Source organism: Odocoileus virginianus, chromosome 1 (genome assembly GCF_023699985.2).
Source record: "Odocoileus virginianus isolate 20LAN1187 ecotype Illinois chromosome 1, Ovbor_1.2, whole genome shotgun sequence".
Classification (NCBI taxonomy): Eukaryota; Metazoa; Chordata; class Mammalia; order Artiodactyla; family Cervidae; genus Odocoileus; species Odocoileus virginianus.
In genome coordinates this window covers 53,533,692-53,561,137 of record NC_069674.1, presented here as the reverse complement: position 1 = coordinate 53,561,137, position 27,446 = coordinate 53,533,692, and the positions used below count along the sequence as shown (strand labels likewise).

The following is a 27,446-nucleotide window of genomic DNA, read 5'->3' as shown; positions in this document are numbered from 1 at the left end:
GCAGATGGTGACTGCAGCCATGAAATTAAGACCCTTACTCCTTGGAAGGAAAGTTATGACCAACTTATATAGCATGTTAAAAAGCAGAGACATTACTTTGCCAGCAAAGGTCCATCTAGTCAAGGCTATGGTTTTTCCAGTGGTCATGTGTGGATGTGAGAGTTGGACTGTGAAGAAAGCTGAGGGCCGAAGAATTTATGCTTTTGAACTGTGGTGTTGGAGAAGACTCTTGAGAGTCCCTTGGAGTGCAAGGAGATCCAGCCAGTCCATCCTAAAGGAGATCAGTCCTGGGTGTTCATTGGAAGGACTGATGCTGAAACTGAAACTCCAATATTTTGGCCACTTGATGCGAAGAGCTGACTCATTGGAAAAGATCCTGATGCTGAGAGGGATTGGAGGCAGGAGGAGAAGGGGACGACTGAGGATGAGATGGCTGGATGGCATCACCGACTTGATGGACGTGAGTTTGAATAGACTCCGGGAGTTGGTGATGGACAGGGAGGCCTGGCGTGCTGCGATTCATGGGGTTATAGAGAGTCAGACACGACTGAGTGACTGAACTTGAACTGACTGAAAATGGATGAACTGATGTTGCCATTTATAAAGTATAACGTACACATTTTGAAATAGAAAATGCATTGTTGTAAAACTTAAGCCCTTTATTTACTACAACACAGAACATTTTATTTTTAGACATCAGTGGGTTTTATTTTGTTACATTCTCACTTATTCAGCTGAAAACAAAAGTCAGGAAAATCACATGGTGACTAGTAGTAACCTATCAGGAAATGAGAGCAAGCATGTAGACCATTCTTTGTTTGGATTGATGTTAAATCAGCTGATCGGTAAAGCCTTTCTTTCTGTCTAATAATTAGGACAGATTCCCTGTTGCAAATAGTGTTGCACTAGGAGTCTTCTACAAATAAAGGCTTTCACTTTATACATGGAATAGTACAAAATATAGATAGCTTTCTTTGACTCAATTGGATTTGTTCATCCTAAACTGCTGTGAGATTCAGAGAAACAGATATTTTCTCATATGTTGTGCAACAGTTTCTTCAAATATCTGCTCATGCTCAGTTAAACTAACAAGACATCCAGACACTCCATCATCTCAGTGTGGGACACAGAGGTGGCCACATCCATCATACACACGTATATAATTAGGAGACTGGGGGAATATGCTAAGAGGGCAAGAAATCATTTGCTTCTTCGGTTATGCTTTAGTGACGATATACATTTCTTGGTAACCAGCCAATCAGTTTTGGAAATAATATCAGACCATTACCCAATAAAGTCTAACAGCCTATCCCTTGCTTACATGCACCATTAGAGCCTGTCACCAATCACTAGCCATCTCTCTCAGGCATACTTTCCTGTCTCTGGAAGCAGAAATACCCCAAAATAAATTTGCCCTTCTCCAGAAAAAACACACTCCCCATTCAACAGCAAATCCTGATCCAAAGAAAAAATTAATTCAGGCAGGCAATTTTGATCTCTTAGAAAAGTTTCCTTAAAAATGACAAATGTGTGTGATGGTTAAGCCTCCAATATGTCTGCATGCTGCCTTATTAAATTAAAAACACTTGATTTATTTATACAATGTCTTCAATGGCTTACAGATTAGGATCCTAGAAACAATACATGTCTTATAGCAAAAAATATACATATAATAATCCACCTATAGTTTATATAAATGATGAAATGCTTCTGAATATATCTATATATCTATATATGTACACATATATACTCTGTGTGTGTGTTTGCGGAGTCAGCACACAAATACTGCAGTCTTTCATTGGCTCTTCCACTTCAGTGTCAAGGACACTAGGTTCAAAGTCTGAAGGAGTAGAACAAAGGTCACCGCTGAGGACAGAGGACTGGCTTGATGCACCTTCCTTTGTGAAGGACCAAATTTGCTGGGCAGTGACACCCAGCAACGCACGGCTTATTGCAGGGGCCGATCTCATTCCAGTTGTCACAGGTCTTGGCACATCCTGGGCCACAGGTATCATACACGGCCCCATGCTTACACTGGGTGGCTACAAAAGAGAGGAGATGAAGGTGAGATGTGAGGAAACAGCCAGGTTAATTCACCCTCAGCCCCATGCCATTTCCGCAGGCTCATGTCACTCATGACACAGGTCTCCCCACAACACAGGTGCACATCTGCCACCTAACAGAAGAAGAACAAGCACCCAGCACTCCCAGACACTCTGGGAATCACCTGCACCTGGAAAAACAACATGATACATCCACCTGCTAAGCCAGTGAACTTCAAAATGAAAGAAAATGAGAAAGCTTTATTCCCAGATAGGAAAGACTACATATTAGTAAAGCTACATGTAAATCTACAGGCTCTCTAGGTATTGAGAATGGTATGAAAAGTTAACTCCAAATAGTTCTTCCAGTTGTTGAGCTGCAATGAATAGGAATCATTGTTGCAACTACCTTGATATTCAGATATACAGAATTACACATACAGGAGATGCAGCTTCGATCCCTGTGTTGGAAGATTCTCTGGAGTAGGAAATGGCAACTCATTCCAGCATGCTTGCCTGGGAAATCCCATGGACAGAGGAGCCTGGTGGGCTACAGTCCATGAGGTCACAAAGAGTCTGACACGACTTAGTGACTAAACACCACCACCAACAACTCATACAGGAAAAAAATCTGCCAAGGATATTGGAAATGTGTGACATACTTTAATATAGTTATCACATGTTGAATTAATCAATTTGAAACTAGTTAGAGCAAGAGATGGGTAGAGCCCAACAGAGAAAAATTAGATGTGTGACTGGGGAGAGGGAAATAGCTGGCTGGCTGGTCAGAGAATATGAAAATGATGTTGTAACCAAATCATAGCAATTTACTCTCCTTGTTCAGTTGGAGCTAAAATGATTTTGACAGTATTCTGAGACTTATCAAAAATTCATGAATAGATTTGTCAGAAAAAAAATACTGCCAGCATTCTGGAAGTTTATGACATGCAGACTTTTCCATCTGAGTTACTTCCAATGACAATCAATGGGGTCACCCCTCATTCTCAGGAGGAGGGATGTTGACACATGTAGGAATTTAGAAGAACCCTCTTGAAGAACAGTAATAACCATCCAAACTCCATCTGTAGCTATCTTTGTCTTCAGTTCATGGCACACATCTCCTAGAACACCTGGAAATCTCCAGAGTGTTTGTATGTCAATAGGGCTGGTGGTTGGGGTCCCCAGACAGCTTCAGAATGGGGACTGCTCACCAGAAAGACCAAAGCATGATTAAAGGCTTGGAACTTTCAGCACTTTTTGCTAGGGATGCAGACAGGGACTGGATGTTGAGCTTATCACTTTCAGTCAATGATTTAATCAACCATGCCTACCTAGGGACATTTCCATACAAATCCCTAAATGACTAATGACAGGGTTCAGAAAACTTTGGAACAGGAGGACACATTGAGGTGTTGGGATTATGGTGTCCCCGCTCTATTGTGACAGAAGCTCCTGTGTTTGGGGACCCTTCTGGAACTTATTCTCTGTGCCTCTTTATCTGGTTCTTCATTTGTATCCCTTATAATAAACGGCTCAGACAGTTTATCAGAGAATCCCAGCTGCAATGCAGGAGACCCAGGTTCAGTCTCTGGGTTGAGAAGATCCCCTTGAATAGAAATTCACTCAGTATTCTGGCCTGGAGAATCCCAAGAACAGAAGAGTCTGGCAAGCTATAATCCAAGAAGTAGCAGAGAATAGGACACAACTGAGCAACTAACACTTTCAGGAGTAAATAAGTATTTTCCAGAGTTTTGTGAGCCCTTCTAGAAAATGATTAAGCCCAAAAGGGAAGGAAGCTGTGAGAACAGCTCTCTGCCCCTACTCTGTAGCCAAGTGGAGCAGAGAGAGGGTAACCTAAGGACTCAGTACTGGACAACCAGCATCTGAAATGAGGTGTCTTATGGAACTGAGCCCTTAAACCTGTGGAGGCTGATGCTAACTCTGGGCTGTTAATCTCAAAACTCTACTCAATGTCCTGTGGTGACCTAAATTGGAAGAAAATCCAAGAAAGAGTGGACATAAGTATACATATAGCTGATTCAGGCTTCCCTGGTAACTCAGCTGGTAAAGAATGTGATTGCAATGCAGGAGACCCTGGTTTGATTCCTGGGTCAGGAAGATCCGTTGGAGAAGGGATAGGCTACCCACTCCAGTATTCTTGAGCTTCTCCAGTGGCTCAGTCAGTAAAGAATCTGTCTGCAATGCGGGAGACCTGGGTTCAATCCCTACATTGGGAAGATCCCCTGGAGAAGGGCATGGCAACCCACTCCAGTCTTCTTGCCTGGAGAATCCCCATGGACAGAGGAGCCTGGTGGGCTTCAGTCCATGGGGTTGCAAGGAGTCAGACATGACTGAACACCTGGGCACGGCACAGCACACAGCTGATTCACTTTGCTACGCGGTAGAAACTAACACAACATTGTAAAGCAACTGACTTCTCGCAGACACCTCTCTCTTAGGCTTCTTTACCGCCTCTTTAACACTAAAGGTTCAAATCGCCTCCAAGACCCTTTCCCTGACATTCTTGTCTCTTCTCATTAATTCTCTTCTCCTACCTTCCCTTCTTCTCTCTTCCCTTCCCTCTCTTTCTCTCTCCATCAGTTATTACAATATTAGCTCTAATTCCCAGTCAAAACACTCTGAAAATGATTATCATTAGCTTGGATTCTCTTCCCAAACCAATCATTTTCCAAGTCTTAATTCAAGCATCACCTGCTTCAAGTAGCTTCCTGGATCTCTCCAGGATACCCTTCCCTGCTCTGCATCCATCAGCACTTCTCACATTATAGTTACCTGCTTACTTGTTTTAATCCCCCAGTTACTGTATATCTGTGGGCTTCCCTTGTGACTCAGCTGGTAAAGAATCCGCCTGCAATGCGGGAGACCTGGGTTTGATCCCTGGGTTGGGAAAATCCCCTGGAGAAGGGAAAGGCTACCCACTCTAGTATTCTGGCCTAGAGAATTCCATGGACTCTATAGTCCATGGGGTCACAAGGAGTCGGACATGACTGAGTGATTTCATCTCACTGTGCATCTATAATTCCTATTTGGAGATGCTCACAAGAGTCTCCTAAGGGTCTTTTAAAAGATGTATATTCCTCAGTCCCTTCCCTAAAGATTTTTGCTCTGTGTCTACAGCGGAGCCTTGTGCGGCTGTAAATTTTAAAGGTTCCAAGGGTCACTACAACAAGCACCCTTGCTTGAACAGAATGAACCACCGAAGCTGGGGCTCCTGAGGGCAGAATCCTTGTCTTCCATGATGTAAAGTTCTGGCACAAGGCCAAGCACAGAGGAGCAGCTTAATAAATGCCTGTGCCTGTTGGATGATGATTTAATCTTAATGAAGTTCCATCCATCATCTTGATTCCCAATTTGGATTACATTTGGCTGGCCTTGAGTTCATTTTCCACTCTGCTGCTTCCAGAATGCCTCTTTCAACTCACTTTTCGCTCCAGATACTTTATTCCCCGCAGATCTCTCAAAGATCCCTCCTACTATGAAAACTCAGTAGAATTTCCTGTCTCTCTCACCCAGGTTCTTTCCTTTCCCCCCCTTCTCCTAGAGACATGCATTCCCCCACGTCTTTTCCTGTCTCTGACCTCTCAAGTCTTTCTTCTAACTGTACCATGTACTTTCCTACTGCTTCTCTGTGACATCCTACCTTTGACTACTGAACACTGATATTTCCCTCACCATTTGTAGGTAGAAAATGCAGAACTACTAGGGGAAAAGTGGATTATTTTCACCATTGCTATTCAATTCAAACTAAATCAATAAACATTTACTGAGTATCTACTTTGGGGCAGGCATCCTCTTAGGCCAGGGAATCAGATGTGAGTCAGATATCATCTCTGAGCTTTAGTCTCAGGAGCCTGGCTGGACTTAAAACCAAATGGGTAATTTGAGTCAGTTCTAATGAGGTGGATGAACCTAGAACCTATTATACAGAGTGAAGTAAGTCAAAAAGAGAAAGATAAATATCATATTCTAACACATATATACAGAATCTAGAAAAATGGTACTGAAGAATTTATTTACAGGGCAGCAATGAAGAAACAGACATAGAGAATAAACTTATGGACATGGGGAGAGGGGATGAGAGGGTGAAATGTATGGAAAGTGTAACATGGAAACTTATATATGTAAATACATATGTATGTAAAATCCATATGTAAAATAGATAGCCAATGGGAATTTGCTCTATGGCTCAGGAAACTCAAACAGGGACTCTGTACCAACCGAGAGGGGTGGGATGGGTAGGGAGATGGGAGGGATGTTCAAAAGGGAGGGGATATATGTATAACCATGGCTGATTCATGTTGAGGTTTGAAAAAAACAACAAGATTCTGTAAAGCAATTATCCTTCAATAAAAAAATTAATTAATTAAAAAAAACAAATGGGTGAAGAGACACAGAAATGGATTCTTAATTAAATGCAAGATGAACTCATTAGACGGTGAGAATGAAGTACAGTGGAACAGTAAGAGAGACACCAACTCAACACCGAGGGCTGGTTAAGGATTTAGAAGGACTTCAGAAAATGGATCCCACTTAGATCTTAAAAGACGACAAGACATGCCAGACAGACAACGGCAGAGGTTTTCCAGGCGGAAAGAGAACATGGTGCCAGGAGAGGGGGTGGGGGAACAGAGAGGGTGCAATCAGCGACAATAAGCGGCCGTGACCCAGTCAGAGACGGGAGGAGCCTTGGTTTGTTGGAGGAGAAGCAAGGAGTTTGAGAATGAGAGTGGGAGGAGACAAAGGCAGAGAGGTGGGCAGGGGCCGTAATCCCTGAGGGAGGCTTAGAAGGGCTTTAGGGAGATAATATGATTGAATGTGCCTTCAATTTGGCACAACTTTTATACAGTCCTAGAAAGTGAATCCTGACTTGGAGCTTGTTTTATCTTCCATGCATCCAATGTTTTTCAAACTTGTAAAAGGCAAACAATACTTACTGACAATATAAATGTGATCTGATTCATACATGTGCATTTGAAAAGGTCTCATTTGATTAAATACATGTTTTAAAAACTAGAAAATTACCAGAGTGGTTAGGGTTGTGCTTGTGTTGTCATTTCGGTCGTGTCTGAGTCTTGGCAACCCTATGAACTTTAGCCCGCCACACTCCTTAGTCCATGGGATTCTCCAGGCAAGAATACTGGAGTGGGATGCCATGCCCTCCTCCAGGGGATCTTCCTGACCCAGGGATCGAACCCAGGTCTCCTGCATTACAGGCGGATTCTATACAGCTGAGCAACCGGAGAAGTCCGTGGCTAGGGTGAGCAGGTATATATTCTTAAGGGGGCACATAAACAGCTATTCTGTAAAGCATGCAAGGAGCATTACGTGTTACTTTATGTGGTGCCCCATGAAGGCATTATGTGTTGGCATTATCAACAGTTAGTAAGCATAGATTTGTGCCCTTTGGGACTCAGCTGCCCCCACACCCCTCTTCTGTGCTGAAGGTTACAGTGCTGACCTTATCTCCTAATCCTTTATAGGAGATGTCTAGTCACCAAGGAGGATATCAGTGTGTGTAAGTAGAGCAGAGGTGCTGCAGGAGGGGGGCTAGAATCACCTGGAGTCTCTAGAGTAAAGCAAGGAGCTTCACAGAAGCCAGCAGGTTATCTCATTTGCTGCAGAAATACACACACCACTTTGAACACTCCAGAATCTTTCCCGCTTATAAAATGTATTCCTGAAAGTGCGGTGACAATTAGCAGAAAATCTGCTAAGGATGGCAAAGTAAGATGCAGGAGCAAGACCATAGGAAAGTGATCAAGTCAAAAGGTACCAAGTAACAATGATTAGGAACAGGTGAATAGACATTGGAAAGGTCCACACAACATAACAGCAGAAGATAAGATGGTTAGATAGCATCACTGACTCAATGGACATGAATCTGAGCAAACTACAAGAGAGAGTGGAAAACAGAGGAGCCTCGTGTGCTATAGCCCACAGGGTCCCAAAGAGTCGGACAAAATGACCTAGTGACTGAATGACAACAACAAACATAACAAATATTTCAATAAAGTAGTTGATGCTCATATAAATACACAAATAAATATATACTCATATGAAAATATATATATAAATTTTTAACTCATATTTTGCTTCTATTTTACAACTGTTTATTCTCACAATAGGCTGACTTTTTTTTTTTTTTTACAGTGTACTTGCTTATTTGTGCTCTTATAATAATTAAGAACAGGGGCTATAATGCAAACTGACCTGGGTTTGAGTCCTAGCTTTCTTACTTTCTAGCTCTGTGATTTTTAGCAAATTACTTAAATATTCTAAGCCTTAATGTCCTTTACTGTAGAATGTGGGTAATAGAATGTTACCATATAGATTAGAGTGGGGATTAAATAAGATAAAATGTAATATAAAGTGCCAGAATAGTCCTTGGGGCAAAAGATGTGCTTAGAAAATAGTACATATTAATATAAGTGGTCATTATTAAACTTTTATAGACCTTTACAATACCTCTCTGCATATCATATTGTGTTTAGTAATTCCTGTATTAAACTAGAGTTTCATTAGTCCTTCTCACCACAGCTAATGGGTATACGTTTTGTGGTAGTAGTCATGGTAACACTAAAATCCAGCCTAGCCTCAGAGATGTCACTTGTTCATTCAGAGTTTCTTGCTTGGCTGGCTTCTCATCTGTTCAACTTCCAAGCTTTTTACTCTGGAAAATTTCTCTTCTCTGTATTAAGTGGCCTTAAGTGCTGTCATAAGTCAAAAGATCTGAGAGCTAAAAACAAGTAGAGTATTCTTAGAGTCTTCAATATTCCAGATGAATCAGAAATGAATCTACTGAGAGATGCTGCACATCTCCATAAATACCAAATGTCAATCTGTGGAAGTTTAGTGTGTATGGGTGAGTGTGTGTGTGTGTGTGTGTGTGTATAAAATGGTCCCCTGCAACCAAACATTGACAGAGTTATACTTCACTCAGATAGTTCCACTAATTTTAAGTGGTAAAAGGAACCTTTCAGTAGTCGTATTCCCTTTCCATTAGAAAAGTAATTTTAGCTACTGAGATTCAGTCCCTGAAATCAGGACCCTGGGACAGGGGGAAAGTGTAGTCCTCAAATGCACTGGGTGCGCTGAACTGGTGTTAAATATAGCTCAGCATCAGTAAGAGGGGGTTCACATATTCTGTATCTGATGTGATCCCTGTCACAGCATCATAGCTAATAAAATTAACAAAGTTCTGCTGAGTTCAACATCATACCAGGATGAATGGCTGGGTCTTTTCAAGGGAAAGTGTTAGTTGTGTCTGATTCTTTGCGACCCCAAGGACTGTAGCCCACCAGGCTCCTCTGTTCATGGGATTCTCTGGGTAAAACTACTGGCGTGAGTAGCATTCCCTTCTCCAGCGTATCTTCCCGACCTAGGGATCGAACCTAGATCTCCTACATTGCAGTCAGATACTGTCTGAGTCACCAGGGAAAATTCAAGGGAAAGAGGACTCAAAGTAGAGAAAAGAAGACAGGCATATTCAAGGTGTGCTGGAAGGAGCCAGTCTTTCAAAACCCTACCCTTCCTATACTGCCTCGCACTGAGGAGGGAGGTAGGTCATTTAGTCCCAAGTTTCAGGAGCCTCAGCCACACCTTAATATGAGTTTGTATCACCTCAGACCTCCTCTGGAAAGGCAGCATTGACAGTGAGGCACTCTTGCCATAGAAAGGGAACTCAGACATAGATTGGACTTGGGTTTTCAGAGGAGAGAGCAAATCCAAAAGGGAAGTCACAAAGAAATAAAAGGGTTTGAGTACTTTCTAAGGACACAGATTAGTGACTGTGTCAAGGGTTGGCTTGAGGAAGCTTTAGCGATCCCTAAACCCTTATCATTCTACTCCCCCGAAGCCACACATTAAGCATACAAATTAACTTTGTGGTTTCAACTCTGACTGCAGGTCAGAATCACTGGAGAGGTTTCAAGTGATACACAAGACCAGTTAAAGCAGGATATCTGGGCTTGGGGCCCAGGCATAGTTTCCTGGTTTATTTCTTAAGTTCCCAGAGTGACTACAATGTTGAACAGATTGAGATCCAGCATCTAAGTGAACATGATGTCCATGCCCTGAAAACATAGACTTAAGGCAATTCTTCCAACCAGCTGACCGCTCCTGCCCTCCACCAAAGTATATATTAAAGTTAGCAGTGCCATGAACTGCCTTCTTTTCTAATTTTGGAGTTAAGTTTTCTCAGATTCATGTAGAATGTTGCAAACCCCAGTCTCTCTGTTCTAGGCAAATCTGGTCCTTTAAAGAAAAACATCTGCCAACCCTTAAATGACAGTCATCTCAGCTTGCGTCTAAGAGTAGCATTACTACTATCTTGTAAGAGTTAAGCACTCTTCTAGATGTTTCACATACATATCACTAATGCTTATAACTCAGCAGAGTATATACTACTGTACATTTCCAAAATATATCTAGAATCTCTCTTCTTCCTCCACACACTGCCTCCATCTTAATCCCAGCCACCATCATTTTGTCATTCCACCTACTGAAACAGCCTCTTGCCTTCAACCTTGTCCTATTCAGTATATTCTCTACACAGGGTGGTCTTTGAAAAGCAGAAGGAAGGCTGCTTAAAGTCCATCAGTGGCTTCCATCCTTCTTGGAATAAAAGCTAGACTCCTTCTCAAGACCTGCAAAGTCCTGCCTGATTCAGATCCAGCTTCAACCCCACTTTCATTTTGAGCCTTTCTTTCCCTTGCCTACTGTGCTCACACCGACCCACTTCTAGTTTGAGAGCTGCTATCTTATTCAAGTATGATTCTTCCACATAGAACTCCTGTCCTGACTCCCTTCAGTCCTGCAATGTGCAGCTGGACTATCACCTCCAAAGAGAAGTCTTCTCTCCTCACCATTTAAGCAGCCACCCACTCTGGCTCCATGCGTTTTCTCTTGCTCGGCTCTATTTGTTTCCTTCACCAGACTCACCACATTTGGCAAGTATTTACTGTGGAGTTACTAGTTTTATCTGGTTCTCCCACTGGGCTGTCAGCACTTCAATGGCAGGGGTCTCACCCCATCTCTCCTAGTCACCAAAGTACCCACAGTGCTTTGTTCAACGCCTGGTACTTAGCCATTTTGTAATAAATATTTCTTGGATGAACAAAGAAGCCCATTTTACAGATATCAAATAAGCTAATTAACCTGCCTGAGATCAAAGTGCTATAATGACTATTACAGCAGTCTGTCTCTCAGAAGAAAAGAACTTTTTACTGGTGTTTATATAGCAGTTTCTCTCTCTCTCTCAAAAACAAACCAAAAAAAAAAAAAAAAAATCACAAAGGAAGCAACAGTTAGAACTGCACATGGAACAACAGACTGGTTCCAGATAGGAAAAGGAGTACGTCAAGGCTGTATATTGTCACCCTGCTTATTTAACTTATATGCAGAGTACATCATGAGAAATGCTGGGCTGGAAGAAGCACAAGCTGGAATCAAGATTGCCAGGAGAAATATCGATAAATATCAATAACCTCAGATATGCAGATGACACCACCCTTATGGCAGAAAGTGAAAGAGGAGAGTGAAAAAGTTGGCTTAAAGCTCAACATTCAGAAAACTAAGATCATGGCATCTGGTCCCATCACTTCATGGGAAATAGATGGGGAGACAGTGGAAACAGTGGCTGACTTTATTTTGGGGAGCTCCAAAATCACTGCAGGTGGTGATTGCAGCCATGAAATTAAAAGAGACTTACTCCTTGGAAGGAAAGTTAAGATCAACCTAGACAGCATATTAAAAAGCAGAGACATTACTTTGTCAACAAAGGTCCGTCTAGTCAAGGCTATGGTTTTTCCAGTGGTCATGTATGGATATGAGAGTTGGACTATAAAGAAAGCTGAGCGCCGAAGAATTGATGCTTTTGAACTGTGGTGTTGGAGAAGACTCTTGAGAGTCCCTTGGACTGCAAGGAGATCCAACCAGTCCATCCTAAAGGGGATCAGTCCTAGGTGTTCATTGGAAGGACTGATGCTGACGCTGAAACTCCAATACTTTGGCCACTTGATGTGAAGAGCTGACTCATTTGAAAAGACCCTGATGCTGGGAAAGACTGAGGGCAGGAGGAAAAGGGGACGACAGAGGATGAGATGGTTGGATGGCATCACCGACTCAATGGACATGAGTTTGGGTAGGCTCTAGGAGTCGGTGATGCTCAGGGAGGCCTGGCATGCTGCAGTTCATGGGGTCGCAAAGAGTCGAACACCACTGAGCGACTGAACTGAACTGAACTGAACTATCCTGAAGACCTTAAATGACTGTAACTGTCCTGGATCTCCTTTGTTCCATGTGTCAGCTAAACCACAGCAGTGACTATCCCTGTGCTAAGCACATCAAGCTGGCAGCTTGAGGTTAAGATGGTTTTGCACCAGTGGAAATCCTTAAACTGTGCAAATGTGCTCATCTCAAAGCACTTGTCTTAAGTGTTTTCTATCCCGCCCAGTGAGAAGTTTCTGTGTTTTATCAGGTTGAAATCCAGCTGGGCCACTGATAATGCCAAGGGGGGATGTGACCATTCACCTATCATCAAATTCTCTTCTATTGCTATCTTGGAGAAGGAAATGGCTACCCACTCCAGTATTCTTGCCTGGAGAATCCATGGACAGAGGAGCCTGGTGGCCCATGGGGTTGCGAAGAGTCAGACACGACTTAGCGACTGAGCACGTTACTAGCTTGGGCACTGGAGTTGAGTTTCTGATGGTTGGATCTGCCAAAAATTTCTCACCTGCACAGTTTTGCTGTGGCTCCCAGTGAACACTGATGCCCTCTCTCTGGCAGGCCCGGGTATATGCCAGAAATGATTCGCAGTAACAGTTTTTATGGACTGGACATTCACACATGTCTGTCACGCAGGACCTAAGAGACCAACAGAAAGAAGTGAACATTCAAAAATATCAAATTACTAAGTATCCTAAATACAACTGAAGAAAAGCGGTGGGTGAGTGAATGTCAAACCTTGTCTAGACATTTAAGACTGTTATTTTAAATTGGAAACCTAAAAATGGTATTTAAAATACTGCATGAAACCTTACTGGATACCTCTGAATAATGTGACATCAGTTTCTCTTTCTTCTAGAGCAGGACAGGTCAATAGGACTTTCTTAATGATGGAAATAGTCTATAGTCTCCACTGTCCGAAGTTATAGCCACTCATCATATCTGGTCAATTAGCACTTGAAATGTATCCAGTGTGAAGGAAAAACCAAATTTTTTATTTGATTGAATTTTAATTAACTTCAATGTAAACAGTTACAAATGTCTATTTGTTACCACGCTGGGAACACAGCTCTTAGAATACACCGCTATTTAAGGAGCTGCCATTTTGTGAGTAGCTCTGACATATGAGTAATAAGCTCTATTACGATATAACTGAAATAGTGACCAATTTGATAAGAACATCAAATCCCTTGGCTTTCTGAAGACATTCAATTAGGATTCACTTTTCCAGTATCTTAGAATCTTAGTCTTTTGAGGAACACTGATCCTCGTTCTTTAGAACGTGGGGTGACAAATTCCAAATAAAGCAAAACTTTCAGGCCACTAATTAGACTGAAAGATATAGGAGATTGAGCCAAGGTCCTTGTTTTGCTTTTTGCTCAGTCTCTCAGTTGTGTCTCTTTGCAACACCATGGACTGCAGCTCGCCAGTTTCCTCTGTCCACGGAATTTTACAGGCAAGAATACTGGAGTGGGTTGCCATTTCCTATTCTGGGCAATCTTCCCAACCCAGGGATTAAACCCACATCTCTTGCATCTAGGTAGGTCAATTCTTTACCACTAGCGCCACCTGGGAAGCGCCTAAAGGGCTTAAGTTTAAATATGGAAATGACTGGCCAAGACGTAAAGAGAACTGAAGTGTGTTTCAAACACAAACTAACATATTTTCAAACACATTGACCTTGGAGACATAATAACCTCACATTGGACTATGATATTACAGTTTACAAAGGCCTTTCTCATTCTGTCTGTTACAAGTGCTAAATAGGACATAGCAGAGTCCCTGTTCTATTAATTAAAAATAAAAGTCATTCTACAACTAGGCCCAAAGTCACATTAGTAAGTGACGAAAAAGTGCACTAAGTTACATCTCCTGAGACTAGTGCTCTTTTCCCAGAAAGTTTTGTTGTTGTTGTTTCAGTTGCTAAGTTGTTTCTGACTCCTTTGCAACCCCATGAACTGTCTCCTCTGTCCATAGGATTTCCCAGGCAAGACTACTGGAGTGGGTTGCCATTTCCTTCTCCGGGGGATCTTCCCAACCCAGGGCAATGAACCCAAGGGGTGTACCGGGTTGGCAGACAGAGTCTTTACCACTGAGTCACCACGGAAGCCCTGCAGCAAGTTTACTGCCTAACAATTTTGACTTAACATTTTACACGAGACACCCAAGATTGATAAAATTAGACTACCCTTATTTTTTTTTTTCATACTCTGTTCAGTGAAACCACTTCTTTCCAGAATCTAATTCAAGGCTGGAAGCAGAAAAAATAATATTCAAGATTCTAAATAGCACTGATGATCTTGAAAAGTGGTCAGGACATGGTCATACAGTGTTCCTACACAAGCATTCCCTCTTGGTGTGAGATGTGTACACACCTGATTATAGAGAGTGACCAGCTTGCTCTGGGTAGAACTACCTGCTCTGAACAAGAATTAAATGGCAGAAACTATATTAAAAGATCAATAGACTCACCATGTACCTTCAAAGTTATTACATTTCAACACTCAAGGCCACAGCCTTGGGAAATGGGAACTAAGCTGGAACAAAAGAGAAACAGGTCTGAAACCTCAAGAGTGCTTTCATTTCATCCAAAGAGAGATTGTTTGATGCCTGATATTTAAGACACAATAATCAGGACAGAAAAACTGCTCTCTCTGCTCTCTGTAATAATCAAAGCTGTAATTCTTAATACCTTCTCCGCTTGTATTACAGAAAACTTGTGAAATCATGTTCAACCCTTTCTGATATTAGACACACATGTTGTGCCTTTAAAGTAACATGGAGCCTCCGGGTTTCCAAGAAAAGACAAATAAAGCCTGTCCTTACAACAGCCACTAAATGTCTGAGAAGGAACCCTCCTCAACATTATTTCCTTTGTTGTTTCAATTTTCATTTCAGACTAACCCACGCCCATCACATCTGCGCTCAGACTTCACAGCACCATTTTTGGCCACTCTGGTCCTACCCTCCAAGTCCATTTCTGCTTCACATGCTTCTCACCCTCTTTCCTGGCCCGGGGGTATGGGTACCCTTACTGTTGTACTCAACTCCCACTGACATGACATGAAGGGGATGGGACCTCAGGAACCTGGTAAAATGATGGTACTTATATGGGGAAAATCTCAACCAGAGGAAATGCATCCTCTGATTTAAAAGAATGTCTAATGTAATTCTATAAAACTGGACAGTCAGCAAACAAAATTTAATTCGTTTGTGTGAAAGGATTGCTGGTTAGTGTTTTCCTTCTTTTCTCTTTATTTCTACCAGTTGTTGTATAAAGCTATTTATACAATTTAAAATAAATTATAAACAGCTCAATCCAATTCACTGAGGCTGCTGAGAGAAATGTTCAAAGCACATATTTAATAATTGCTATGTACACATAATCTACTCTACCCACAGACTGCTCTGGACTCTCAGACACAATCAATAATACATCTACCCTTTAAAACTAAGGAAGATTTGAGTTTCTTCTATTACTTGGCACTCATGAGAAATAACATTTGAGGGAAAAACGTTTGTCAAAGTCAGTCCTTGACTTGAAATATGTCACATATTTTTAAAGGCTTGCAAGATGTGTCTTGTCACAGAAGTTAAAACTATAAGATGTCTTTTTTCACTTGTCAAGTTGACTTTTACACAAAATTGTGCCCAGAGTTTGTAAGAGAATGAAGAAATAGACAGTCCATACTCTGCTGGCAAAAGTGTAAAAGTGTAGCTCTTATATTGAGCACTTTGCTCTACTCAGCCTTTACATGAATTATCACATTTACTCTACACAGAACCAGATATGAGGCAGGTGGTACTACCAGCCCACTTAACAGATAGGGAAACTGAAGCCTGGAGATGTTAACAATTTCCCCAAGGTCACATGGCTGATGACAGATTCAGAACTGCAGAACCAGGACTGTAACAAAGGCCTTTCTAATCTCAACTCTCAAGTTCTTAATAACCTTAGAAGATCTTTCTAGAGAGTAACTTGGCAATACTTAACAAATAGCCCTAAGAAACATTTTTATCCTGATAGGGAAATTTCATATCTAAGGAAATAGTAACTCATGTGGTTTATATACAGGGGTGTCATCACAATGCTATTAAAATGGAAAAAAAAGAAATAACCTAAATTGCTTACAATAAGGGCCTAGTTACATACATTTTAGGAGACTTCTACAATGAAATATTCTACAGACATTACAATGGTGTTTATGATGTACATTTTAAAACTCAAGGAACCATTCAGGAAGGATTAATGGAAAAAGAGCAAAACTGTTCCAGTCTTGTATAGTCACACGTGTGCTTATGTGCTAAGTCACTTAGTCGTGTCCAACCCTTTGTGACCCTATGGACTATATCCCGCCGGGCTCCTCTGTCCTCGGGATTCTCCAGGCAAGAATACTAGAGTGATCACACGCAGAAAACGATATACCCAAATGTTCATAATAGTCAACCCTGAGTGTGGCTCTTTCTCTTATTTCCCTGCATATTTTCTACAATGAACACGTATCACTTTTATAAAAAGATAAAACCACAGTGTATTTTTTTAAACAACAAAAGGAATGTCACAGGACACATTAATATTTTAATCCAAATTTAGGAACTAGAGTGAGTGAGAAAATAAAAGAATGGGAGAAAAATAAAGCTTCCATTTGTAGATTTTAGCTATTAAATATTTCTCCAGCTAAGATCTTTCTAATCTGTACATCAGAGGCCTCCTGACATAGGCTGTGATTTGATTCACTTTGCGTTGTCCTCAGATTTCCACCTCGTTGATCTAATGATGCTGTGAGCTTGACATCCAGGTGGATGGAATGGATAACGGAATAATTATGCATGCTTCTGCTGATAACAAAGGAATTTATTAAGAGGAAAATAAAAGCATCTTCATAGACCCGTCAAATTTCAGGGAGGGGCAAAACTATTGTTATTCAAGTATTCAATTCATGTTATCACGCTTAATACTTCAGCATGAGTGAAATCTAATTTATGACACAGCGGAGCTGAATTTTTATATGTTAATAGAAGATCATGGACCTTGCCTTAATCAGTATTCACCAATACTCTGCATTTATATTCATTTTACGGAATCAGTAGCAGAATGTTATCACTTTCAGTAGTTACTGAGATTTATGGCTTTGGTTTCTCTGCTTTCATGGCACTATTCTGTCAGTAATGTTCTGTTTGATGCTGAGTTCTTGGTCAGGAAACACCGTTGCTCATTGCTCCAACGGGAAACCACAGGATCCACTTCAAATGAGCTTTTCCAGGAAATCCCTGCAGGTAAAGAGCATTGGCCCGGCCCGAGCAATCCCTTTAAAGCATACTTTCCGTCATGGGAGCTTTTAATTAATGTACCTAGAAATGCTTTTCTAATTTATCCTCCCTGCCCTTGGCATCTTTCCTGACAGCAGAGAGGTGCAGGCAGGACTCTCGTTCCATGGAGTTTGCACAGGTGCAGAGGTATGGAAAAGGATGCCAAGGGCTATCACAGGGTCCCAAAGAGCTGGCGCCGTGCTGTTCTATAATGTCACATACCAACTGCCTCCCTTGTCTATCCATTTTATGTGCATGTGCCGTGTGCCATGTGTCAATAAGACCCTTTGAACACCTTTCCTCATAGCACCCAGCAGAGTACATGTGTCAGCACTTATCTGTGGTCCCTTCCCTCCCTGAAATAGGACTTAGCACAACTTACCTACAAGGGGGCCTCCTCATCTTTTTTTCCCCTGTCAAGTTACAAACACTGCCTCCTGCAAAGCTCTAAGATGGTAGCTACTATCCACATGAAGCCATTTAAATGGAAATTTAAGTTAACTATGATTAAATAAATCTAAAATTCAGTTCCTCAGTCACACTAGCCATACCTTAAGTGTTCAGTGGCCATCTGTAATTCGTGACCACCATATTGGATGTTTCCACCAGTTCCATCACTGCAGAAAATTGTACTGGTACTAGAAGGTGTTACCAAGAATGCAGCTCTGTCTGTATTTGAAAACCACTCCTGTCCTCTTCAGAGGGATTTGTTGGTGGAGTGAGATTAAGGCCTCATCTACAGAGAGAGTTCAAATTTCTTGGCCTCAATGTCAAGGTCTCTAGCCATCTACACATCCTTCTTTCTTTCCCATTCATTCTTTCATCCAGTTTTATGGGGCTGTCTCATTAACCTTCAGGCTTCCTTCTGCCTTGTTTTTGCCTTGAATGTGCCTTCTTGTCTTCTCCACTGGAAAAATCAGATGCCTATCCTTTAAGCCAGTTCAAATTCCTCTGCGGTGCTCCCTGACTGGCTCAGGAAAAATTATACCCTGCCTATCAGGTCCTGGGCCTTCCTCATCTTTATTCTTGTGCAGACCCTCTGAATCCTTATGGTCTCTTTCCCTGTTTCAGCAGCATGACTATATCTCGCTCATCCAGCCAAGCACTGTGCCTTGGACACACAGCTCATTAAACATTCAGTGAATCATCCCAAGAGTAGATAAGAATGGCCTGAGAACCTTCACATGGCTTCCACGGGGTTGGACAGTTGGACACTGACATCTGAGGGGCATGAATTCCATCCTTGCCCCTAACATGCTGGCAGTGGTGTGGGAGCTGCTACCCATGGCTATCTTGGAACAAAGCTGCTTCTGTAAGAGCCTTTCCACCGTCATTTTCATTTTGAACTTCTGGTACCCATCTCCTGTATCCCACAGGATTGTTTTCATTTAGTGAATGGTGGAAAAAAAGATTTTGATGAGAGAATTCATGACACATTTTCGGAAAAGCACATATTCAGTCTTGTAGGAACAACCTATAGCTCTTCGTGTTATTAAAAAGGCAAGCCTCCAGTACTGCTAAAATCAAAACATCAAACACCTCTCCGCTTCCTAGCAACAGCACACCAAGTGATTTTCCCTCTGCTTTTTCTGGCAGGAGGGCCACGCCTGCCAGAGAGAAGCAAGTGCTCATGACTTTGCTACCCAAACACAGTTCTGAAAGACAGATATATGAACCACTGGGAACTCTCCACCCGGCTTCTAGGGGAACAGATAGGCAAACCAAGAGCCAGCCTTATCTAGGAGCCAGAGTCAGAGCTCCAGCTTCCCCCCCACCACCATGAAGGGTCTTTGGCTGGGCTATTTGTTCAATCGGGAGGTCGGTTGTCCTGAGAGCAACAATAGAGCAAGACTAGAAGATGACTAGAAAACCACACTGGGGCCCTATGGCTTTCCTTACGCCATGTATTTGGAGAGTTCACAGAAGCAAGTGAAAGTATCTCAGGCTTATTAGAGCCTGGGAACCTATGAAAAAGGGAGATGGGAAAGACTACGAGAGACAAGAGTCCTGACTGGATGGAGTCTATTCAACCACCAAGAGACTACTTAAAATTTCATGAATACCTTGAAATTCTGTGTTGACCTTCCTAACCTGAGTTACATGGAAGTAACCAGAGTGAGCAGCCACAATCTGAAGGCATAGCCACGTCACATTATACCTAAGAAAACAATTCCAAACCCAACTCGGCAGTGACTGTTTCAGTTCTCCTCAATACCATATGGGCACTCTTATATGCTTTCACAAAAGAACAGTACTCTGACCAGGGTTCAAAGATTTAATCATGTGAAATGTAAAGTAGCTTTATGGAGTTGTTAATAAGCGTGTGGGGCAAGTCTGCAGAGCCAGCCTACTGCTCCCTCCAGACTCTTCCTGGGCCAGCCACAGTTGGCACCACCATGGCTTGACTATGAGTGAGAATATCTGAAAGTTTAAATATTGGTTCCAGGTGGCCTGGGGTTGCCAGGCTAGAATAGCAAGGTCAGGCATTTCTGGATGATCTTGTGCATTTCATGAAATCTATCCAAGGAGATGGCGCAGGAGAACCTGGGAGACCAGCTGTGTCTCTGGTTGTGAATCTTGAATTTACCTGCAGTCCAGCTTCACCACCCACCCACCCACCCACACACACACACACATTAGACCTTGAGCCCACTCTTTAGTATGAAGAATGAACTCATTGAGCCTTGCTTGTTCCAGGCACAAGGGAGGCACAGACATGAACAGAGATGGACCCCAGCCAGAGGGAAAATTGCACAGATACTGAAAACCAAACTCAAAATGATGAGAGGGCTTTAATGGCAGACAGCTGGAGCAATGGGATGAAAGAAAAATGAGTGTTAGTCACTCAATCATGTCTGACTCTTTGCGACCCCATGGACTGTAGCCCACCAGGCTCCTCTATCCACATGGATTCTCCAGCAAGGATACTGGAGTGGGTTGCCATGCCCTCCTCCAGGGGATCTTCTCAACCCAGGGATCCAACCCAGGTCTGCATTGCAGAGAGATTCTTTACCATCTGAGCCACCAGGGAAGCTCTTGGGTACTAAACAATGTGCTAAGTCACTTCAGTCGTGTCCGACTCCTTGTGACCCCATGGACTACAGGCCCCCAAGCTCCTCTGTCCTGGCAGAAGTACTGGAGCAGGTTGCCATTCCCTTCTCCAGAGGATCTTCCCTATCCAGGGATCAAACCTGTGTCTCTTATGTCTCCTGCACTGGCAGACAGGTTCTTTGGCACCAGTGCCACCTGGGAAGTGCCAGAGCAATGGGATCCTGAGGACTAAGGATCCTGAGGATCCACAGGGCAGGCAAGGGTGTCCAGAGGCTTCACAGAGTAGGAGAGACAAGGAACTGGGTCTTGAGGGATCTGTGTAATTTCGTTTGTTTTGAGAATGAGGAAAAGGAAGTTTCAGGCACAGGCAGGGACCCCAGTACAAGCCAAGAGTGAAAACGACCAGATTTAAGATTTGATAATCATGTGATCCAAACTCCAATATTAAAAACGAAAACAAAAATGATCCCTGATGTGCGGTCATGGAGCCTGCACCTGAAGACTTTACTTCCTCACAGAACAGCCTGGCAGGTCTATCCTTAAGGCATTTCTTTCTTTCTTTTTCCATTTATTTTTATTAGTTGGAGGCTAATTACTTTACATCATTGCAGTGGTTTTTGTCATACATTGAAATGAATTAGCCATGGATTTACATGTATTCCCCATCCCGGTCCCCCCTCCCACCTCCCTCTCCACCCGATCCCTCTGGGTCTTCCCAGTGCACCAGGCCCGAGCACTTGTCTCATGCATCCAACCTGGGCTGGTGATCTGTTTCACCCTAGATAATATACATGTTTCCATGCTGTTCTCTTGAAACATCCCACTCTCGCCTTCTTTGAGGGATTCAGAGACTCATAATCTGCAGCCTTAAGTCTTTGGAGTGACGCTTGGAGCCACACAGACTCTGAGAGTGCTGGAGCCCTCCCTGACTCTTCTGCGATCTTCCCAAGCTCCGCCCTCCCAGTCCCGCGTGTTTCCCTCTTCCTGCCTTCTGTGTCCTTCCCTCTGTAACTGCTCTTTCCTGCTTTGACAAGAAAAAAAATCCAAATACTAAAATAACACAGAAATAACCTACCAAACCAATTTGATAATTATTCACAAGGAACCCCTTTGATTGCCTGGACTCTGTTCCTGTCGTGCATACTCTGCCTATGTATGTATATTTCCGATTTAAAACCTAGGGATGCTACATTTGCAACTGTTTTAGATTCTCCAGATACTGAACAATATTGATTGCTTTAACCCTGGTAACACTTTCCAGGAGGCGAATGCCAGGACCTACATAGCAGAAGCCAGCCTTACACAGGCATCCCAGAAATAAGCATCAGCCTCGGGCACACTTCAAAAGCCAGAGATGGTTTTAGTGGAATAAGAGGCATCTATGGACACAGAGATCTCCTCGAAAGAGTAGCAAAGCTTATGATTTTCCTTAGACGCCAATTTCCTCACTCTTGCTTTGAACAGAGACCAAACAATAATCATGCATGTTCTGGAACCTAAAATATTTTCTCCCTTGATAAGGCCACATATCAGATCATATGTGGAAACTATGGTTCTTATGCTTATAGTTAAGTTAGCTTGTGTCTTAGGGTGGGGGAAGGTGTGTGTACCATTATATTTGCCCCACATCCAGGCACTACGACTTTAAAGGGGCCAAAGACTCTATACCCACTAACAAGGTTGGAAATACTCCTCTTAGGAAAGACGAGTTACCTTTACTTGAGTATGAAACACTGGCTCCACAGAGGGAAAAGATAATGAACAGACGTATGCTGCGTACGTCTCTTCAAGGGATACTCTTCAAGGGATAACATTTCAGTTTGGGCAAAGATGCCTCACATCTTGGGGAAGGCAACGCACTCCAGTACTCTCGCCTGGAAAATCCCATGGACAGAGGAGCCTGGTAGGATGCAGTCCATGGGTCGCCAAGATTCGGACACGACTGAGCGACTTCACTTTCACTTTCCACTTTCATGCATTGGAGAAGGAAACGGCAACCCACTCCAGTGTTCTTGCCCGGAGAATCCCAGGGCCGGGGGAGCCTGGTGGGCTGCCGTCTATGGGGTCGCAGAGTCGGACACGACTGAAGCGCTTTAGCAGCAGCAGCAGCAGCAGTCGCACATCCAGCTGGGGAGAGAAGAAGCCTGGTCGCTACCCCCCTCTAGTGGCCAGGAGTTAGAATGTCAAGTAACCTTAATTGTTTCAGCATTTAGCTTCTTACTCTTTCAGTTTAGGGGGCGGGGCTGGCAGATAAGAGGACATAAAAATGGCTGCTTGTCAGAAAATCAATCACTTTTCTCTTAAACACGTTCAATCCATCACTGTCATGCTCACTGTGAAACAAGAAGACTGGTTGCGTGGTGCTCAGTTGTGTCCTACTATTTGAGACCCCATGGACTGTATGTAGCCTGCCAGACTCCTCTGTCCATGGGATTCTCCTGGGAAGAATACTGGGTTAGGTTGCCATTTCCTCCTCTAGGGGATCTTCCCGACCCACGAATCGAACCCAGGTCTCTGGTATCTCTTGCATTGCAAGAGAATGCTTTACGGCTGAGCCATCTGGAAAGCCAGGCTGGTTGGTGGACTAAACTCCTTGAATAATCATGAATGCCTGCATGGGGTGCCTCCCTAGGAGGGAGAGGATATAGGCTGGGGCACTCTGCTGGAGGGTGAGTGAGGTGGAGCATCAGTGATAGGTCTAAAAGCTTTTCCATATTCTGTAACATCTCATTTTCCCTGTGTACTGCATCCAGCTTCATATACTTTTTTAAAACAAATTGTATGTATAATTTAATAGGGTTCTTTTTTTGTTTTTTAAGGCTTTTTTTTAAAATTTTGTATTGGGGTATATCCTATTAACATATCAAGTACAAAAGAATACTAGACCCGTTAAGCAGGGGAGAAACCTTCTCTACTGCGTCTTGAGACAGTAACACAATCAGAGGCTGAAGATACCAATGTGATGCCAATATTTATCCATGTTCTTACCTCATCATTGGTTAAAGAAAAAAAAAAAAAGCAGTGTCCCTACAGTACCAGTATTCCATGACTATGTCTAAATATGGACTAAAGCTAGGTCATATTCCTACTTGGAAAAGCTCCTCCAGGAAATAAGAAAGTGAAGGTTCTTTACTCAGAAAATCCCAGTATCTCTTCTTTGGGGTGACTAGTCTCATCATATTTTTCACCCAATATTGACAGATATACACCATGTTTGAAACTGTTCCATTCAACTTGACCAACACTCATTGAGTGTCTGTGTATAAGGTAACACTGCTTTAAACTTGGGACATTCACAGTGTGTTAGGGAGGGCAGGGGAAGACAGGCAAGTCAACACAGTGAAGGAGGCTGAGTCTGGGACTCCTGTAAGTGCAGGATGGCCCTGGAGAGAAAGCCTCCTTAAATGGTACTTATGGGGTGGGGGTGGGGGGTGGAGTGCTCCCACAAGTGACTGAGGGTGCTCACATAAAGCAGTTATTAGGGAATCGGGGAGGAAGCAAGACCAGGTAAGGAGCACTGTAGAGTCACCACCCTGGTGAAAACCCCAATTTTATCATTTAGGGTGCTTCCCCTTTCTATGCCAGGTTTCCTTGTATAATCTCTCAAAGGATTCTCATGAAAAATAATGGAGAAAACAGACTCCCATTGCCACAACCGCCATCCCTAAAGAGGAGAGGGAAGTTGAAACACATTTGGAAATGAGGGTGAGTGGTAGCCAAGGCGGAATCCCCCATGGTCACCTTCTTAGCCCATTGTGAGGATTCTGATTCTCCGAGTAAGGAGGGTGTGGGAAACGGTGTGTCATTCTCTCTCATTCTAGGGTGGCCTCCCCTTTCCTCTGCGCTTGGGGTCTTCTAGCCCCTGCAGCTCCAAGATGGGTCTGCCTGCCCAAGAGGACAGCTATCCAGTGAGCTTCTCACAAGGATAGTGAGAAAAATCCATGAAAGTGAAGGAGGCATCTAGCATCTGGAGGCCACACCCCAGCCACACGCAGCAGCCACCACCAGCCCAGCTGCTTCAAAGGGGCCGATCCGTCCAGAGCCTTTTTCACATTAGGCCGTGGACAGCTGCCAAACCACACAAATCCTCCACTATGTGTGCTAATAAAAGGGCGCAGTGGTGGCTGCCCCCAGAGGAGGTTGCGTGGTGGTGAACTTTTTCAGATGCTGGGTGCCTTTCATCAAGTGTCCGCCGCCTCGCCACCACCATCAACCAGCACTCACATCCAATCACTGCTCAAAGAAGGGCTTTTTGCACTCCATCCTCTGCGCAGCTTGGCTGCCCAAGGAAAACACAGTCCACTGGACCTAAAAGGAAAAGTGTCCTTCTGAGGGACCCAGTTCACCCCCATCAGAAATGGGCCCCATGAGATGCACGCAGCCACTCTCAAATCACAGAAAAGAGGTTCAGGGATCAGATATTCCCCAAAGGCAAATCATAAACTCCCTGGGCCCACTGCTTCCTCACCTGCTTCCCCCCACTCTGTCAGAATGACAGCACCCTTGTATAAGCCCCAGAGAGTTGGAATGTGAGGCATGTTTCTTAGAAGCAATTAAGGAGACTATTACCTGAAAGGCCCCACAATGCTCACAGCCCCAAGAATGAAATACACTGGGCTGAGTCAGTATTTCCTGAGTAATTGCTATATGCCAGGTACATCGCAAATATGAGCACATCTAATTCTGACTGCAAAAATTTTTAACAGAAGAGAGAACTAAAACCCAAAGAGGTCAAGTAGGCTTTTGTTTGTTTGTTTGCTTATTAACATCAGACTGTTCGGTAAGTGGCAATGCTGGGTCCATGCTCTCTACCTTATATCACACTGCCTAATATAGGGCATGCTGTTGCTTCCATGAAATGTTCTTTCCCCTATCCTTCTCCTGGTTAAAACCTACTCCTCCTTCAATATGCAAGCCAAAAGCTTTCTCAGGGAAGGCTTCTGAGATCCCCAAGCTAGTTACTGTGCTGTGCTCAGTCATGTCTGACTGCGATCCCGTGGACTGTAGCCCGCCAGGCTCCTCTGTCCATGGGCTATCCCACACGAGAATACTGGAGCGGGTTGCCATCTCCTTCTCCAGGGGATCTTTGACCCAGGGATCGAACCCATGTCTCCCCATCTCCTGCAATGGCAAGCAGATTCTTTACTACTGCACTACCTGGGAAGGCCCTCCCCAAGCCGGATGAGGTTGCTGTTAAACTTTCCCATGGTGTTCTAAGATGGCTCTCGTCACAGCCTGCAATCACGCCTTCGTGGGATTGATGTCTCACTCCATCCACCCCACTACACTTCCGGGTGGGCAGGTTTTGCTCATCACCTTTTGCCAGCCTTGGTGCAGGGCCTGGTTGTGAGTAGATGCTCAAAATCTATTTTTCTGAATGAATCATTTATAAGTGTCTTATAGTTGAAGTCCAGACAAAGTGATTGCTAAGATGACAATGAGAAGCAGATGGTTAAACAGCCTGAGAAAGCTTCAACGAGGAATGAGCATCCCGTAGATTTCAGTATTACCCACGGCCAAGGGGAAGAGGATCTGAAACTGGCTGCTGGATTAAGCAACTAGGAGATGAGTGATGACCTTAGGAGAAATAGTTTCATGGGAGTGATGAGGACAGAAATCATCCTGGCATCTACTGAAGGTAAAAAAATATGTGAGGCATTGAGTGAGGATCATTCTTTTGGTCAGTTGGCAGTGAAGGGAAGAAGAGAAATGGGGCAATAGTTTGAAGGGAAGTGAAGTGTAGCATGTGTGTGTGTGTGTTAGGATCAGGGAGATCTGAAATTGCTTTACACCAGGGAAAAAGATGTCCAAGAGATGTTGAAGTGACAGCAATGGAAGGGTTAGATAATTGGGAGAGTAATGTCATGAAGGAAATAGGTGAGAATGGGGTCAAGAATGCAGAATCACTGTCCTTTTCTACACTTATAGTTGCAAGTAAATTTCTGAAAAAAAAAAAAAAAAAATCCTGGGAAAAACCCATAAAAGTTCCTATGCTTATACAAGGTATAGTGGGAGAGGGGGTAAAAACCAAGTTTACCCTATAGGTCAGCAAGTGAATGAAGACCAATGATGCAGTGCAAATATCTAGCAAAGAAAGTGGGTAAGATTTTATGACATTTGCAAATGGTGTTTCCAGGTGAAGAAGGAGTCCAGACAAGGGGCCGGAATACTGCCTTCTGGAAAATTCTGCTGTCTCTCAGGCCAAGCCCGTGGGGACCCACGGCAAATGAACTGAAATAAAACTCAGCCAAAGTTTTAATCAGGCTGAAATTTAGAGCTGGTGAAATCGCCTTTCAGCTCCTATGGAGAAAGAGGCAATATGGCAGGTTTTCTAGACTTTCATTTTACATTTTACAATCTAAAAATAGTGATGAAACGTCTTCCCCCAAATTGGAGGACCTAAAATTTAGAATTGTTTCTTTTTATGACAGGGGGTGGTGAGAGGGGACTTTTCTAGATGCTGTCTCCCTAAATATTTTAATGTTCCCAACTATACAGTAAAAATCTTCACAGCAGTCGTTATGGGAACCCATCTTGGTTAAGACACTGGGAGCTCAAAAATTCTACCAATAAGCTGGATGACTAACTAACAGTCACAGAATCAAAGAATCAAGAGTTTTAAAAGATGTAGTGAACATCTACTCCCTGCAGAAATTCCTTTTATAACATCCCTGACAGATGGTCATACATCTGCATCCTGTCTGTGATAAGAGCTCAGTAGCTTTTTAGGAATCTCATTCCCGGGATAAACAATTAAGGCTTCTTTTTCTCAGGAAGTTTTCTTATATATTAAGT

General features: G+C 43.1%; 1 protein-coding gene across 2 annotated transcripts in view; it reads right to left on the bottom strand.

Annotated features, from left to right (window-relative positions):
• Positions 1-638: 638 nt before the first annotated feature.
• Positions 639-27,446, bottom strand: part of BMPER (BMP binding endothelial regulator) — a 251,129-nt gene continuing 224,321 nt past the window's right edge. For both annotated transcript variants that reach the window (XM_070468378.1, XM_070468383.1), the window contains 2 exons: positions 12,799-12,929; positions 639-2,042 (listed from right to left, as the gene is read on the bottom strand). In XM_070468378.1, the coding sequence (XP_070324479.1) occupies positions 1,861-2,042; positions 12,799-12,929 (313 nt within the window). In that variant the 3' untranslated portion in view covers positions 639-1,860. The remainder of the gene's footprint in view (positions 2,043-12,798; positions 12,930-27,446) is intronic.